The following is a 19,032-nucleotide window of genomic DNA, read 5'->3' on the forward strand; positions in this document are numbered from 1 at the left end:
CGGCATCACAGCAATGTCGGGAATTTATGAATAGCTCGCGGGTACTATTATCGGGGTGGTATTCTCGCTTAATCATAGAGAAAGCTTTCGCCTTTTAATTGGGAGAATTTTGTTGAGAATCATTGGGATTTTTTTGGTTCGCCGGTTTTCTTGTACCTTCGAAGGAGGTTCGGAAATGGAACTTTTGTTTTTCTTTAATTAAATTTTATTTTATGATTTATGATTATCTTCTGTTATGATTTTTTGGGATTTTATTTATTCGTAATGTTTTTACACGGACGTCGCGAATGAACTGTGGATGTTTGTGCAGATGTATGTAGGTCGTGTATAAATTAGAGTTATAGGAAGGTTCGTGTACTCGGTTGACGGTTCTCTCCGGTGTGAAGTAGAATAAAGGTTCTTCGAAGCATATCGAAGCTTTAACTGTAACGAATTTCGGAAGAGCTACGTGTTACGTTAATGCATAAATGTTCGCAGTTTAATTGTAATGCAGACGTTGTATTTGAAAGAGAACACTTCGACCAACTCGATATATTTTGATATTTCTTCGTGCGAAGAACGAGTACTGGAAATTGATGAGATTTCATGTAGGTCGAGTAAGGGTTTATGGTTTATTGAACGAAAACTTTCAAAATGGCATTGGTCTGGTGACATGTCTAGTGTATATTACGGTCAATGTTGAGTCCAGTGAAATGATACTGGGGAAAAGGGTTTTGGAGTCTTCGAAAGAGAATACAACACCTTCGAGTTTTAGTGATAGTAATTATAAGTATAAACGCTACGATCCAGGAAATCGATTTTTCTCTTGATGAAAAGTGAACGGCGAACGTAATTGTTCGAACATCCATCTTTTCCTCGAACTATGTTCCATTTGTTCGTTGCGACACGCGGAAATACGAGAACTTGCGTAGCATTTGGGCCAGCGTTTGAGACACGCTTCCAAACTGCGTTGAACGCTTGTGATAAACGAACTGATTTGCGTTACTGAATCACAGCATCTGGTATTAATTTTTTTTTACTGTGAATACGTCTACAAAGCTCCTTTTATCCCCTACAAGCGAGCGAGATAATTCTTCCGGAGCATTTACAGCTTCTTTTCGATGATTATTGTTCCACCTTGCGGACCGACTGTTAGCTTCCCCGACGATTGTATCATAATCCTATCGAAATAAAAAAAGAAGTATTTATAGCGACAGACCATTCTCTCCTACCAAAATGATATCAAACTACCGTGAGAAGGATCGCAATAGACTGTTGCGGTTGAAGGATCAACGCGAACCAGGAGAAAAACCCTCGGTTACATCAGCGAGTACCTCGCAATTACAAGATTTCCCTCCACAATCATCAGACTTCTCGAAACAACAGTACATAATCATGTTCTCTAATAAAAACGAAATTTATCAGGATTGCTATGCGAGCTGGCGGCTAACCTTCATCCCCTAATCCAAGGAACCCCACACCGATCAGACCTAAGAAAAACACAGCTTTCTATTTCTAATGCGAAAAAAAGCATCGGCCGCGAAGCTTCGAGAGAGCCTCCTCCCCGTTCTTCTCCTCTCGGCAGAGGCCCCTTCACTCGGCCGAATCTCTAACTTGGTCCCTCTGTTTTCAGCGTACCGGAAGATGTACATGGGCGACCAGGTCCTCGGCTACACTTGCACAATGTGCAGCAAGTTCTACAAGATGTGGAGCAACTATCTGAAGCACAAATGCGAACCTCCGCAGTTCAAGTGCCCGCTCTGCCCGTTCGCCGCGTTCAAGGCGTTCATTCTGCACGCCCACCAGGCCGAGCAACACTTCAAGGTCACCTCGCCGAACACGTGAACCAGAATCCCGCCGGGAACACGGGAACGCGCGCCAATCGAGTTGCCTTAACACACGCGTCGACGTGCATCCTCGTGCCTAGCTCCGCGCGCCGACCCCCGAGGGGCGTGGCTTCGACGCTGGCGAACGTCGAATAGCCGCGAACACTACGATCGAACGCGCCGGAAACCACTGAGGATCCGTCAGAGCCGGTGTCCGCGATTCGCTCTACGCCTACGACAATGGTAGCCCCGGGACACACTCAACCGCTTTTGCAACTGGACAATAATCTGTAATCTCTGATCGAGGCTTTTCCTTTTATTGCTGTACAGACTGGCAGAGAAGAGTGAATGGTTGGAGAGGTAACGAACGTGAACAAAATATGTGCGACAGCTAATTTAGGTATGGGTGAAATTGACTATCTTGTTAGTGCTTAGTGAATGTTTCACTCGTGTCTACGTCCTTGTACTGTTGGATAGTTGGTGTTATTGGGAATGCGAGAAGGAAATTTGTTTCCTACTGTTCAGTGGAGAGTCTGAATAATAAAATGATGCAGTAGGAACAGAGAAAAGGGAAACACGGGAATACAAACGCAGTTTTAATTCTGTAGCCTTTATTCTTCGCTGGTATAGAGAGTTACCTCCTTAGCATCGCTTTATAGCGAGCATGGCAGACAATCATTTGTATTCCTAATTATAGTAGCATTCGCGAAGCTTCTCGGGAGGGAAGTAGTGGTAGGCAAGGGAAGACGAATGAATTCAAGCGAGACCTTACGGAGGGCGAATGTATTTTGTCTATCTTAGTTCTTGAATCTAGTGACATTACTCGGTTTCTTCTACCAAGTGAATATTTATTTTTATTTACAACCCCTTCATATTAAACCTCCCTTAAAACCATTCACTCTGATCTGCCAGGCAAGGTACCGAGCATTAGAGACGTATAATCTATAAACTGCGCGTAACAGCAGCACAACTTTAGATAGAACATAATGTATACGCTACTTATCGCCGTGACAGTGATATTTTTACGGAGAAAAGATATCAATTATGGGGCCATTATTCAGAGACACAAGAAATTCACTACGTTCCTTCAACATTAAGTGACTCATTCATATTACGATACAGTAGGTAGAATAAGTGGTTAAGAATATTGAACTAGCGCCTTATTAATTTGGTCGAGCTTAGGTGAGTAAGGTTTCCAACGTAATTACTCTGTTTCACGACTTTGCTTCACCAGATCCTTTTCGTAGTCTCAAATGTTCGGTACATCTATACAACAATTACAATTGAGGCCTTCATGCGTATGCTGTGCCCTTTTGGAATGGAACCGTAGCGAAGTGTCTTTGGATCCTTATAGCCAATTGTAATTCTGACAAGACGTTCGATTAACTCTTCCAGAAGAGACACAGCCTACATCTGACAACATCAATAGTAGTAACCGCAATTTGTATCTTGTATAAACGTTTCTTTAATATGATGAACGCCTTACAACTGTTAGATAGAGCAGGTGAACAGTTAATTGCGGACGCGGCCGGCAACGCGATTCGTGAGTTAGCGAACGTTTCGATTTGTGAGTTAGAATGATGCTTCTACGGCAGTTTGGAATTTCAGCAACGGACTGTTGAATTCTTTTTTTATTTTCGTATTGCTGGTTGTTGCACCTAATCATTGTTGTACCTAACAATGTAGAGCTGTTACGTTTCGTTACCAGTTTTCTTTATTTATTCGTGAAGATAGAATGTTTTATCATTTTATTTCAATCAACGAAATCTAAATTGTTACTTGATCACTACCCTCTTGTTGTTCTCATGATTATTATTTCAGTCTTATTGTTATCTATACTATTCTGAAACTTCTTAAATCTCCGAAACATTTCAATGACAAGACTACTTTAGAAGCGTCGTTGTTCACGAACGGTAGAACGTTAGATTGATTTAAGTATACTTCTTGGTTTCACAACAGGCAAGAAATTCCTACGTTCAAATTGCCTGACCGCGGACATTGCTCTTTCGTTTAGCGAACTTCGAACTTCTGTAGGTTCCGTAGAACGCAAATGTTTCTCGACTGATTGATTAGCGATAACCATTACCTATAATTAGATACTTGCGACGCCATAGGCTTCGATTACGTTCTCTAACGCTTTTATTTTTTCATCATGTTCGCATTCGCTGATCGGTACGATTCGTGGCACTATTCAAGTACCGGTTTCGATTCAGGCTGCGGTTGCGGTCAATGGAAACTCATTTTCCAATTTTCAGTTCCAGGTTTGAATAATTAGTAACCAATTAATTCTGTACACTACAATAACGAAAGAAAAATATAAAAAATGTCCTTTATATCATTTAAATTACAGAGCTATTGAAAATTGAACAATCTGTCAGGTACCTTTAAATTGTAACCAATTTTTTCATTTAATTTAACGTTTATTCTCAAGGATATTTCAAGGTAGAGTGTTTTGAATTTATATTGTGTTACCAATTAATCGAAGTGCATGATAGGTCATATTTTATTAGACAAGTTATGTATGTATTCAAAAAATAGCAGAATCAATAACCGCAGTCTGTTAAACATAATAGTGCCCGAAAAAAATTGTATCGAGCGAAAACCGATCAATTCATCAGAACACTTCTAGAATCGCACGACTGATTTTGCCGCTTAGACTTAAGGAGAGACGAATGGAGGAAGACGTCGTCGAAACTTAACACGTAATCCCTAGTACTCTGGTAAAATGCATGTATTTTCATAATGCCAAAAATAAAGAAAACAGTGCAAAAGCATTTGCAAAACGAAACAGAGGGGCCTGTCATTTCTGGGCGACAGTGACGAAGATCATTTTCGAACAATCAGAGAGAAAGAAAGAAAGAATAGACATAAAGGTACAACAGCCTTGTCGACAATTCTTTCACGTGCACAGGAGGTTCATTTCAACGAATTTTCGATCGATCGATGACGATTTTAATAACGAACGATCAATTTTTCATTGTTTCAGGGAAAATCTATCCTTGCAACAGCTGCGGCAAGACGTTCAAGTGGAGACAGAATTTAATGTGACACGTGCAGCAAGAGTGCGGAAAGATGTCCTATCGTTGCGCTTTTTGTCGTGTGTGATGAACTTTATGGACAGCTTGGTCCGCCATATACGCGACAAACACAGCTTGTTCAGAATTAAAACCGGATTAGGTGCCAAAAGGAACGTCCATGTATTAAGTTTCGAAGAGGCGAAATAACAGAGAAGCATCGCTCAGGGATCAAGCTGTTAGACACTTTCCCTTGGTTTTCAATCGTGTAGGGACTAACGTTTATAAAAATGGTCCCCGAAGTTTTCAATATCATAGATTATCTTTACGCTGTTCATCTTCTTGACGGATTTCCGCGAGTTTTATCGTCGAAAGTAGAAGTTACTGCCACTAGAAAATTCCTCTATTTTCGATGGTGACGCTCATAGAAATCTATTTCTAACTGGACAGGCAGCTCCAGAATGAACATTCGATGAAGGCTGAATTTGCACGTTCTTAGATTGTCAAAAACAAGAAATGGTCAATAGAATATACATGGAGATGTTCCATGAATGAGTCCTCTAAAATTAAGATCTCTTAGTACAAACACCCATTGTAAGGTACGATCAAACTCAAATGAGAAACATCGTCGAATTCTCTTTAATCGTTAACAGAGAAAGCATTTCTTCATTCGATCGTCGTTTCGATAATATATATCCACGAACGATTGCAATCTGAATACCGATCAACGATTCTAATAGATCGAATTTTCTTGTGCCATACGAAGAGGTATCTCTAAGACGTTTAAAACGGTTTCCTGTTAAAATTGAATCTTGTCGCCAATCCAACAGGAAAATATACGGGAATAAATCGAGCGTCCACGATCCTGTCTACGTTTTCTTATTGTTCCACTCGTGTATGTGTCAGTGTTTATTTCCGTGGAGAAGGGATTTGAATTTCGACCTGTCGGCCCGTTTTTGTGTATCTATACTGTTTCAGAAAGGGTTCTGACGATTCACAGGGGGATTCTCTGTGAATCCGGCGCGAGGATGTCGTCGGAGACACGAGGATAGAGAAAGACAGAGAAAGCGCGCGCGCGAGAGAAAGAGAGAAAGAGCAAATAGTATGCTTTGCTGATGCTTTTGTGGGGCGAAAGCTTCTTGTTCGTGATAAGTTCGTGACCGCGAGAGGGAGCTCCGTACTCAAAGCCGCCTTTTCTTCCTCACATTGCAGGTTTCCACGTGTGCTGCGAGTGCAAGAAAACGTACAGGTCGAGAATGGCGCTGAATCGACATGTGCGCGAGGAGTGCGGCCGGGTCTTGTACACGTGCCCCTTCTGCCACAGTATCATGCCGATGAAGTTCAACCTGCTGAACCATCTGAAGAAGGAGCACGGCTGCGTGGCGAAGATCTAACTCACCCAGGATCACCAATGAGACTCTTTCTCGCGTCAACAGATCAATTCGAATTGCCAGCGACTCTTTTTATACCGTAGATCACGCGGGGCGCTCCGTTATCGGTTCGATGGACAAATATATATGTATATATGTGTATATATATATATACTTCACGAGAAACTGCATCGAATGTGTGCAATCGAATTTCCTGGACAAGGCTTCGTTTTCTGATAAATGAAAGTTGAATGTTCCTAGATAGTTCGGTAACAAGTACACGTAGCAAGTGGAAAGAATCGAAAATGGTCGGACACGGGGGATGTCCGATGAACAGATCTCGATTATCTCGAAGATGAAGACTTGCAGAGGAAAATTTCATTCGACATTTTTCATGTTGTTTCTATTGAAGAATCGTCGGCCTGTTGATTGAATCTCGATGAACGGAGCGTTTTGTTTGTTTTTTTTTCGAGGGAAACGCGCGTCGTTTACGGTCTTCTCTTTCCATGGTGAATCGATTCGATTTCGTTTCCGCTGGACGTGATGGGAAGAGACTCGATACGAACGCTTCGCGGATGATCGGTGTGAACGTGCTCGACGTGTACATAAAGCGATGGAACAGATGACAGATCGAACTTTATTTTTCCAGTGTCCGCCCGAGAATTGAGGACGGTTGTCGTTGCTCGTCACCGAGAATGTATTTCAGCCAGGTGTTTTTTTGGAGGTTGTCGGCGTTAAATAAAGTGAGATCCGAAGAAACGTTACCCACCGCTGACGTGTGTGTCTTCCTCTCGTCTCTCTGTTTAGCGTTCCGGCGAATGGAATGAAACGCATACCGCTAATCGAGCATGCATGAGAGGCGGAATTCCCAACTAATCGCAATCCCCGAATTTTTCTTCTCTCACCGCTTTCCTTTACAGCGACGAACGCGGTTTTGACGCTCGTCCCATCGTAACTCCGAGTTTTTTTTTTGTTTTTTCGTTCACACGACGTTCGTCGCTATGAAATTCCACTAATCGAAGCAGCTATGCGTTCCCGTGCAGCCGTGATGTGTAACGCCGACAAATATGTTCGTGTGTGCACACCGAATTTAACAATGATTCCATTCGAACGAATTAATTAAGGTTCGGCGACCGTTCAGGCACGATCAGGAAGCAGTTGCAACTAATTCCATTGCATTTTCTTTCTTACTTTTGCATTTTATTTGGAATTCTCTTCGAGGAAACGGACTTCTCTTTATTTCCCAGTTTTACGAATCACTACGTCAAGATATTGTATCGTTTCGAAGATTCAGTTTGTGAATATCATTCAAATAATTTCCCTTTGCGCTGGATGCTGAGTTGCAATCCGATTCACGTTCAATTGTGTCCCATTCGAAACCTGAATTCCACCGAATGCTAATCATTGTTGTATAACGGAAATCGGTGTTGTCCATTGGCCCTTATTCGTTTTTGCCTGTTTCTGTTCATTATTCCGTCTGTGTAGGACCCACACGTGTAACATTGTATTAAGTTGCGTTGTGCTTGTATTTAGTCCGATGGTTCTCGTCGCTGAAACAAAATCCGAGGAAAAGATTTTCCTTGCTCTTCTCCGACGGTTAATGTTCGATGAAAATATTCCTCTGAACGATTTGATACGCCCATTGGACGTGTTTTGTAATTCCGATCGCCGAAAGATCCTTTAAGTAAGTCTCTAAGAATCCTTTGAACGTCCCGTGACGTATCCCGACGGAACATAAGACATGTCGGCGCAGATCACGTGACGGAATCCAGGTATCGGCGAAAATCAGATCAGAGTCTGATTTCTATTAATCGATCCATCTGATTTCTTTTTGCAGGTTGCCTAACCGGGAGCCAGTTGCACACGTGCAAGGCCTGCGGGAACGTGTACATGTATTACAGCTCGTTAACCAGGCACATCAGGGAAGAATGCGGCCAGGCGCCGAAGCATCAGTGCCCGTATTGTCCGAAGAGGACCAAGTTGCGTTGCAACTTACTGAAACACATGCGAAAAAAGCACGGTTGAAGAGGATGTAACGGAGACTGTCTCATCGTTTGAAACTCGCGCCGATCGATACGCGATGAAACTGATTAAACCGACCATTGCACCGGATAAACCTGCGACTACACCGGACTGCGCGTTCGGACGAGTTTAACGAGGACCAGTTTAACGAAGCTCAAAGCGCGTCAAATCAAACGTGTATACGAATGCCTTAAAGTGTGTACATAAGGGTCTTGAAATGTTTGTTCGTTGGAAAACGCGTTCAGTGTAGCCGCAACGCAAAACCGGTAACCGTCGGTTTCTAGGAACGGGTTTCAGGAGATATAAAACAAAGAGAAACCCCCTGTTGTGTCTTCCCTTTCCAAAAGTGACTTCTTTTTGTAAAATAGTGTACATTTCTTCCGCAAAGCATGCCCAATTACCGTCTTTGTAAATAAAACCACTAAGAAGCTACTGATATGTCTTGAGTGGTCGGTCTAATACGTGGAGTTGGTCACACTACGGAGTTTGTATTACGGTTCCTCGCGGCTCTTTCCCAAGGACGTTTGTTGGAGGATGGGCGCGACACTTCTTGTAGGGAGTTTCACGGTGTTACATGGATCGCGTTCGAGATGGGAACTAATGCGCTTTGGAAGATTGCGGAGAATGATTATCGCAGCTGACTCCGCGAGAAATCTGCGTTGGTTGGTCCGAGAGCTGGCCAAGCTCAATTAGACGGACGCTGCGAGAGAGTAAGAGGAACTGTAGCGATTGCTCTTTCGCGGAGAATTTCCGTAGCTTTCTCGCGGAGAAAATTAATAGCTCTTCCGTATGAGTATTTAGATCGAGAAACGAATGTTTTTAGTTCGATATTGTCCAGTGAAATGTTTCGTATAGTTTGGTATAGACTAATGGTAGACGTTGGTTGGAGAAAGGGTTGGTAATACGATGAGAAACGAATTTCTCGATTAATTTAAACGCTTTTCCATTCTCGTTCGCGAGAATCTTCTCTCCCCAGTCTTCCGGAACCTTCGTGCCATCCATCTTTGCACTCGAGAAACTATACACACAAAAAGAGAAAGATTCCGCGGAGAATCTCGACTTAGCGATAAGGCAAAAGGTTGAGAGAAAAGAAAAGAACACAAAGTGCACCGTCCGATCGCGAGAAGTTAAAAACACACGCTCAACAAACACGGTGGTCCCTGTGCCGAACACCACTGACAAGACGAACGCGTTTCTTTTTCAGAATGGAACACCTGTTTGGCCTGCTCGAAGTCGTACAAATGGCGGAAGTCCCTTCACCGACATGTCAGGGAGAGCCCGGAATGTTGGCCGATCCTGCTGACATCCGGCAACGACGAGTTCATCCGACAGATTCACTACAAAATGCTCTACAACGTGAACAATTGATCCTCGCGGCGTTTCTTGTTATTTAGGATACCTTTTTATAGAAATAAATGTTATTCTATTCTGATACAAAGAGACTAAAATGTATTCACGGTACACGGATCGTCGTTAATGAACATCTTTGCAGATCCCTTTTGCAGGCTGTCCTCCCGATGTTCTCGGTGTCTCTCATTCCCATTCATTTTTCTCGCGATTCGGCGTCTCGATCGAATCGAGATTTGAGTGAGTATGACACGACCGACCGGATCCTTTATCGTATTTTCCGATCACAATCTTTCTCGACACGCAACACATAACGAATAACGCAGTCACGCAGCCGAAGCATCTTTCTTTCCCCCCGACTTCTCCTCATCTAACGTTTTTTAAGTCGCACAACAAAATGTTCCGTCGACGTCGCAGACAACCGCCGCTGACCACACGATTTTTCGCAGATTTCCGGCTGCATCATTTGGCAAGGACGACCGGGAAGCCGCGGCGAATGTACCCGTGCGTCAAGTGCCACAAGATCTACTCGAACGCGTCCTCCTTGTACCGCCACTTGAAGCTCGAATGCGGCATGCTGCCGCAGTTCCACTGTCCGTACTGCCGATTCAGCTCGAAGAGGAAGTTCAATCTGGACTCCCACGTCGCCCACAAGCACCGCAAGCTGCTACAATGTTACATAAACAAATAGAACCGCGCAGCGACGCCCTGTCGCCGATCAAGTCGAAATACTCGTCACGATTAAGTGAATCTGGCCTTTGATAGGCTGATACGGAGAATCAGGCTGCCTCGTTACTTGTCTCATTTCTGCCACGGGAACTGCACTGTCCGATGTCGATGTAAATTTATTGAATGTAGAGGTACGCTAATGTTGGAGCGTCTTGGGAATCATTGAAGATAGAACATTGTTTCAAAATTGGTCGTTGAAAAGGGACATTGTATAGACTAGTTCTTTTCTCGTGTATTATATTGTGGAGAAGGCTCCGAGGATCAAACTTATTTTTCTTCAAATGAAAGATTGTCTAAATGTTTTATTCGTAAGATAATAGTGATTTTTTAAAGTGATCGGTATTGCGAGTAAGCTTGCAATGTGTTTGAGAAAAATAGAGTTTGATGTTCCTTCGAAAATTTCATGTACAAAGGAGCTGTTTGGATCAGGTAATGTCTCGTTTCATACCAAATAAATTTTATAGGAATTTTAACTTTCGTATTTTCAATGGTTCACGGGGTATTTCAACATTTCGAGTTTCATTTGCTGGACAGTGAACCTTGCAACTAATAATCATATCAATACCGCAAACGAAGATCTGATTAGCGACCTGTAACGGGGCAGTGCTGTACTGTACGGAGATACGCGTCGATAATTAAAGTACTTTTACAGTACTTTTCCAGTAAAGGAGACACTGAACAATTTCTAATTTATAGCTGGTATAATAAGATACGATTCTGTGTTTTATCACGTGAAATGTATATTCTGGGTATTCCAATTGTCAGTGAGCAACGAATACAGTGTCTAAACTGTCGGTGAAACGTTCATTCCGTCGATTATCGTCAAAAGTGTTTTCTTCATTTCTGATTGATCGAGGCGTCGCCGTTGTTCCAGAGCTGTCAATACGAAATTGAGAAAATACTTTCGAAGTGTTAATAATACGATGGTTGAACATTTTAATCGTTGGTGTACATTGATATTGTAATCGATACGAATAAAGAGGTATTCGTGTCTTTCTCCCGCTATAATCGATCCCCATGATTCTGGAATGATCGAAATAAATTGTGTACTATTTCCATTGCGATCGATTAATCGTTCGTTTCTTCTGCAGGAGAACACCCCCGTGAATCGGGATCGGAAGTTTCTTCGGAAGTTTAATCGGAAGAGATTAAACTCGACGCTTTTGTTTCAGGATTTCGCGAGCATTTCGAAGGAACCGTTCCCAAATCGAATTGTAGTCTCGAGATCGAGAAGTTCCCGAAAAATTTCACGTTCGATGTGTGTGTCTGCGAAAAGGGAGTAACACAGATCTGTCAGACGTTTGCCAAAGAGAATTCACCGAGTGGATGGATAGTCTGTAACATTATCGCGAACCATTTTTACCGTTTCTACGTTTATAGAATCGACCTTAACGCAGCTTGACGTGACGCGGTACTCTTCTAATCCGTCATTGTCGATCGGGATTAACTGCGAGTTACACGAAAGCACAACAACAAGAGAAATAAGTGATATATAAATATACAAACCATTACCCTGTGTATAATATATACAGTCGAATTTCTACGATCATAACGATACTTGTACATTCATTCATCTCTCTGAACGTCTACGAAGCGAGAATCATCCTGCGATCATCCACCGAAGCATCCCTGTTTTGGTTAATTTGTTTGGAGGGTTGGAAACTGGCATCTTTATTTTCATCTACGACCGGTGCTCAGGGAAGATGAAAAGACCTGAAAATAGAACAATCGTCTCTCCTCTTCTTCATTTAACTTTTAATTTGCAATTGTGTTTTGTTTTTCTCTTATTTTTACCTTTATCGTCCCCTTTCGATTCTCATTTACTTATCAAGAAGATCGTCTTTCCATCTTTCCTCGGAACCCGGGAGAACCTCACGCCTCTTCACGTAAAACCACGGCAAAATTTTACCCTGGGCGCACCTATCTCTCGGGGCTATTGGCTGAATTACGTTTATGTGTTGGGTTGGTTACGGGTTTAATCACACACTGATCTCTCTCGCCAGTCGCATAACAACCATCACCCGTGCATCGATCAAGGAGAAACGCCATCCTCCTCCTCTTCCTCCTCCTCCTCCCTTCCTTCCCGCGTCCTCCATTCCAAAATATCCGATCCTCAGAAACAATTATTTTACGTTTCACCTTACGTTCTTTTACGGTTTCTTTAACATTCTTTTTTTTTATTAAATAACCTTTGTTGCCTCGCTCTCGCGTCTCGCTTGGCGCTGGGACCTGTTGCAGGGATGGTTGCGTTGCTGTCGTTGCTGCGGTCCGATTACAAACAACATCAGACGGGGAAGAAGGGTGGACGCGGATCGGCGAGCGCCGGGTCCAGAGGCGGAAGCGTGGTCGTCGCGGGTCGCCGGGTTAGCAGCAACGCTGGAGACAGCAACAGCTATGACAGCGGGACGGATAACAACCCGCGGACAGCGTCCACCCGCGAGGTCGTGTTCCCGGACTCGTTCGAGGTGCTGCCGCAGCCTAGGGACCTGAGCGTGGTCTACATGGGCGTGCCCCACGAGCAACAACGGAAGTTCAGGTGTCGCTTCTGCGGGAAAGGCTACCGATGGAAGAGCACGATGCGACGCCACGAGATGGTCGAGTGCGGCGGCAAGCCGCCAGCCTTTCAGTGCCCTGAGTGCCCGTACAAGGCCAGGCAAAGGGGAAACCTGACCGTCCACTACAAACGACACCATCAGAAAATCGGCTATGACGAGGGCGCCTAATCCGCGCTTACCCCGCGTCTTCCGACTTCCGACGTTGGCACGATCGTCCTGGAAATTCACGCGATAAGTTTTACGAATTATTATTCTGCATTCCTGACTTAACGTGTTCCGTGCTGCCTGGTGTGTTAGGGTATGAGAAGTTGGCCTCTAAAGAGTTGGACGATTATGAGCTGAGACTGTATGAGGGTGAATGGAATCGTTTCGCTCGTTGTCTATGGTAGTTGTTATCAATATAATGATATAATGTTCGAAAAACGGAAGGGGAAACGTTGATCATACAGTAGACGTGCGTACGCGTACGAACTTGAATCTTAACACGTTGAATGTCATGAGGGTCACCGGTGAACCTCGAGCAAATCGAATTACTATAGGTCACTTGATGAAACGATGATTATATGAAAATGTTTCTATGATATAAATAATGCTACATAATACAGTGACATTCGGCTAGATGAACGTGGAATAGTAATGCAATTATGTTTTATATTACATTATATTTTTTTTTTATTTTATGTATTTTACTGTATGAAATCGTGCTGCGTTCGTGTTAAGCTAGTAATGATATTAGTGACGTCGTTTTGTTTTCAAAGAAAATGGTTTTAAAGAGAATGCTGTCCATGCAGTTATACAGGGAGAATGGGTTATCGTGAAGCAACTATATAATCGAGCATCGCGAGCGAACGATTATTGTTGGCTTTATGCAGGTTTTGGTTTTAGCCAACTTCTAAGAGGCTGTACGTTTCAGAGGACGATTAGGTCGGTGCAATTGCGTCGGGAAACGCTGGGTGTCCGGAAGTTTTGCGAAGTGATTCTGTTTTCTTGGCTGTAAAAGGATGATGTGATATAGAGATCTTTAATAGAGTTTCGAGATTATCATTTAATGGTCGTGTAAAATATTTGAAAACGATGAATCGAAAATTCTTCACGGTGAGTATGTAAATAGGAAGGTTGTATTCAAACTGATGCAGTATTGACAAGATCGATGTAATATATTTGTCTTTTACTTTCTAGCCATTAATCGACATTCCCGTAATGGGAAATATTTAAGTCAAGTTCCAGAGAATCCAGCGTTTCCCCGATTTCAGTTGAAAACTCGAACGAAGAAGGATCGTTGAACGATACCTTCCTCTTTTTTTCTTTCTATTTCCATCCCACGCAGCACGAAACGTGTTAAACCCTCGAATAAGTAGGACTGTACTATAAATCGGGATTCTCAATCGATGTATATAACAAACGGAAGAACGAGAACGCTTCGACGCGAGCATTACTTACCTCCGAACTGTCGAAACGTGTTTTCTTTCAGTTTGGACACCTTTTACGCGATTTAGAGATGTAAGCGTATTTAAAGTCGTTACTTACGAAGTATCGTAGAATGGTTAGGATAATCTCCCATTTCTCGAGTTTATTACCTCAGTGTAAGAGTTAATCGTGGTATTTCGGTTCTACGTGTACATAATCTCAATCTGTCTACTTTTATTTAAAGGTATATTTCCCATTATTATTATTATTATTATTATTATTATTATTATTATTATTATTTTCGTTTTTGCTTTTCAATCCTGTAGGAATTGTTTGTTAGGTTTATTAAGCACACCTTACATTTTTATGTGTCGAACGAACATATTATTGTATCCTCGAATCGAGCTAGCTCGAACGGCTCAATTTCTATGACGATCGTACCCACGAACAAACATTCCAACGAATCGCAAGCGATCGCACGCACTGTTTTCTTTCGTTTCGAGTCTCAGGATTATTATCGACTTAAACTGCGAGTGCAAAGGAACAAATTTCTGAGGGTACGCTGCGGATCAGAGCGGGCTCGCTTCACTCTCGTCGTAACGAAATTGACGATCACGTGTTACCAATTCAGCAAATTCCGTATCGTAGAGTTCCCCTCCCCCTATATTTTCTAGTACTTTTATACGTTAGATATTCCTTCTTTTTTTTATTATTATTCGTTTTGATCTTACGTCGGTTTCACGATCTTGAAACGTCACTAAAAAGCATCGGTGAAAGGTCACCGTGAAGACACGAAATTACTTATCATTCCAAGCGTAATCGTTGGCTGCGGAGCTTTATGCGTTCATAATCTCACACGACTTGAATAATTTTATGAAATAAAGTTATCGACTGAAGTTAATGCTATCCGTATTGCTATGGGCATAATAGGATTTTTGTTTTGCGAGGAATACAATTCCATCGGATTCTCTTCTACACGAATCAACGTTTAAAACTCGTGAACTTGCATAAACGATCCGCGGTTCGATAATATATCGATAAGGGTAATTAAAAGTGCCTTGTTCTGGGAAAGAGAACGCGTAAATAAAGCTAAGATGTATATCGCTGGTGATTTATACAGAATAATCTCCAGAGAATCGGTTACCTGAGAAGCACCTTATAGACTTACTGCATAGACAATAATAATTATATGATCTTCCAACCGTTTGTATCGACGCTGAATTTCGATACTGTTGCATTTATAACGAGAACAATCGACGATCCTCTTGTATTTCTCAGCAACGCCGGACAATTAGAACGCGCCGTCGTATCCTTTTTTAATCTGTTTAATCGCGATCGTATTTATGGTGTATGGTTATCAATCGTATCGTAGTTGCCCAGTGTCGGGAAATACTTAACGAGTAGCACCGATTCTGTAGCAATTCTCTGTAACGTTATCGCGCAGGGTAACGAGTGGCCGATTAGATACACATTAAATACACGAATCTGTCGAGATCGGCCGTATTTAACGATCGACGCTAGACATTAAAATTTCCGTGGACCAATTATACACAGTTTGTACCGATTTAACACTAGAACTGCCAAGAGTAGGCATCTCAAGGACTCGTTTCGATTTTTATCTTCAAAAGTCACGCCATTCATCAAACTTTACATTCTTTTTATGCACTCAACAGGCGATTCTTGTAGATTCGTGTGTGCTGTTATTTTAATATTCAATTTTTCAAAGACTGATATTCACTGTACGAATACCTGCAAAAATAATCTGCCGATCACTAAAATACACTCCTTTTGGACATTTTTACCGAAATCATTGAACTCTATTTTCATAATTCATATGCCTCGTACCGTTCGGTGCTTCTAGTGTTAAACGAATTTGCGAACTTCTCCCGAGCGATCAAAAGAGTCGATCTTCAACGATCGAGTTTCGATGCTACAACAATATTCTTTAGATACTACACATCAAACTGAAAGTTTGAAGAACAAAACATTCCAGAATTCTCCTGAGATCGACTCGTTTATCGTTCCGCGTAGAATCATCTTTTCCCTTAGCTTGTTAAGAAGCAAACGTCATTTTTCCATTTTTATACGAACATTTTACACGCGCACAAAGAAAGAGAGAGAGAGAGAGAGAGAGAGAGAGAGAGAGAGAGAGAGAGAGAGAGAGAGAGAGAGAGAGAGAGAGAGAGAGTGAGAGTAAACTGTATATGCATATAGAAAGAGAATGGGACCCGGTCGCGGATGACTTTTGTCTCCTGCGGCCCGACGCGTCCGGTATTTTTGATATCAGTATTTGCGGATACTCGCGTCGACCTGCCTGCAAACGTAGGATATACTCGTTACACCGTAATCCCTGGTACCTCACTGGTTGTCAATCTCGTGTTACCGAACCATTATTATCGTTTAATATTTAAGTGAATCACAATTCTCCCTTGTCTTCTTTTTCCTCTTCTTCTTTGAACATCCGTGGCCTCTAAACGATACGCCCGAAACGATCCACGAGACGTGTTCCGGCAAGGAGAGATCGGAAATCGTCGTCGTTTCGCCCCCTTCTTCCATTCCTCGTCCTCTCGCCTCGCCCCATTGAATACTCGTTCCGGTATTTAGCACACTTCGAACTCTCTTTTTTTGGAAAGGTTTACCAAGCGAACTATGGAATATCTATCATGATTATTATTAGCGTTTAATATTATTATTATTAACATTATTATTATTAATATTATTATTAATAAAAAGACAATCTTTGTTGCGGGTTATTTTCTAAAAGATCGTGCGTGTCATTCTATTCTATCCCATATCTCCACTTTATAACTCAGTACATTAATCGAGAAAGAAAAGAAAGAAAAAACAGAACAGAAAGAAAAGATCATGAATAGAGAAGAAAAACAAACTGATTAAAAAAAAAAGAAAAGAAAGCACGGCTGTCAGGACGATACGAGGAAACGTGTACCCGTTGGCGGATATGAGAAAATAATTCTGGTTCACGAGGATATTCTGCTAACCGAGAATTTCTGTTTTCAGCGTGTTGGTACCGGCTACCGGTCAGCTTCGAGACGTATCCGTGCGACACCTGCGGCAGACAGTACCGAAGGATCATATCGTTGCAACGGCACAAGAGGCTCGAGTGCGGCAAGGAGGCGCAGTTCGAATGTGTCCTGTGCCACGCGAAGTTCAAGCACAAGCACAGTTTGCTGAGACATTATAATGTTCACGTGGCAGATGTGAAGTCCTCCAAGTTCGATAGAGAGGAGAGGATTGCCTGACAGGCGACGCTGGAGACGTTGACGCTCGAAGAAGGAAGTTGTTGCGCGTGAACGCGAGATACGGAACCGCACAGTGATCCAGTGATTGTCGTATCAAGGCGTAAAAATTCTAGAATTATTTTTTCTATTCATCGCAATACGATCTTTTTATGTATTCCTGTAGGTATTCCGAATCGAACGTGAGAAAAATCAAATCGATAGGGTTAACGGTTCTTGAACTGGGGCGAAATTTCCATCGAAGAAGTTCGTAACTCTCTAATGTATGCTCTTATATGGAGTCTTCGTGATTTATTTTATTGCCGATTAATGTATTACCAGAGATTTAGAGGTTTTGTTTAAGTAATATGTATAGTGCATGAAACGTTCGCCGATACTTCTGTTCTCTTACTTTCATCTTTAGTCTATTTTCCTTGTAATTGTACGGTTTGAATCACTGTGCGCCGGAGACTTCGATGCCGGGACAGGAAAGTCGCTGCGCGCGCTCGTCGCGTGCTCAGGCGACTTTAACGCTGGGATAAGAAAAGCGTTTCACGTGAACGTGGAGATTTCAATGCCGAAGGGGAAATTCACGCGTTACTTTACACTTGCGCTTATATCTGAGATGAACTTGAATGAATTTGTAAGTACCAAAGTTCTGTTGACTTTCAGTGATAGGACAGTACGATTATTCTTAATATTTTTTTTGTTAATATCATCTATGTGTCTGTTGGTACTATATTCTTTATTCACCATTTTTAAGGTTTATCGACTGTCCCATGTAATTGTGGGAATTATTTCTGATTTCATGTTAGAATTTCCGTGTTAGATCAATCGTTTATATTTATAATTTATTCATTTGAGTTGTGGTTGAGCTAAATAGAGAACATGTGTATACATATTTATATAGCGAGTAGAGAAGTATTAAAAATAGTCGTGTTTGTTATGTTACTCGAAATGGGCAGAGCTTTTGGACTTATTTCATAGAAGAATGTCTAATTTTCCGATACAATTTAGTTTCTTTGTGTTTCCGAGACATAAAACCTTTGTAAATTCGCAATTGAATTTTTATTGTCACAATTTTTATTCTTACGGTTTGAACTGTAGTTGAATTTTATAGACAAGGATTTAACGATCCGAGGCAAGCTGCGATCGTCGAATCGTTTAATGGATCTGTACTTTCCCCGTGGCCATTGTACAGTGCAGCGTGTCTCGTGTATACAGTTAAGAACTCCGCATCCATTACGAATTACCATGTAATAGTGTCTTATTACGTCTTTCCCGTTTGAGTTAACCATTCGAACAATTCATATCTATTGTTACGAAAAATAAAAATTATATTTCCCGAAACGCTTCTTGTTTGTTGCATGCGAATCTGCGTTTTATATCTGTACAAATACTAAAGATTCTTCGGAAGAAAAAACAAACACGTTTTCCCGTGAACAAAATAATTCTCCCGTCACCTGACATCCTGAACAAGTAACAAGTAATACTGTGATTCTACGTAATTTTAATAATTTCATCAACAGCGACCTGAAACGGAGATA

At 42.0% G+C, this 19,032-nt stretch overlaps 1 protein-coding gene across 1 annotated transcript; it reads left to right on the top strand.

Moving 5' to 3' along the window:
- The first annotated feature begins 50 nt into the window (after positions 1-50).
- LOC116434053 (uncharacterized) lies at positions 51-18,928 on the top strand. Its single transcript, XM_076366112.1, has one exon. It carries the CDS (start codon positions 12,528-12,530, stop codon positions 13,008-13,010), a length of 483 nt encoding a protein of 160 aa, XP_076222227.1. The 5' UTR covers positions 51-12,527; the 3' UTR covers positions 13,011-18,928.
- The last annotated feature ends 104 nt before the right edge of the window (positions 18,929-19,032 follow it).

This window comes from Nomia melanderi, chromosome 3 (genome assembly GCF_051020985.1).
Source record: "Nomia melanderi isolate GNS246 chromosome 3, iyNomMela1, whole genome shotgun sequence".
Classification (NCBI taxonomy): domain Eukaryota; kingdom Metazoa; phylum Arthropoda; class Insecta; order Hymenoptera; family Halictidae; genus Nomia; species Nomia melanderi.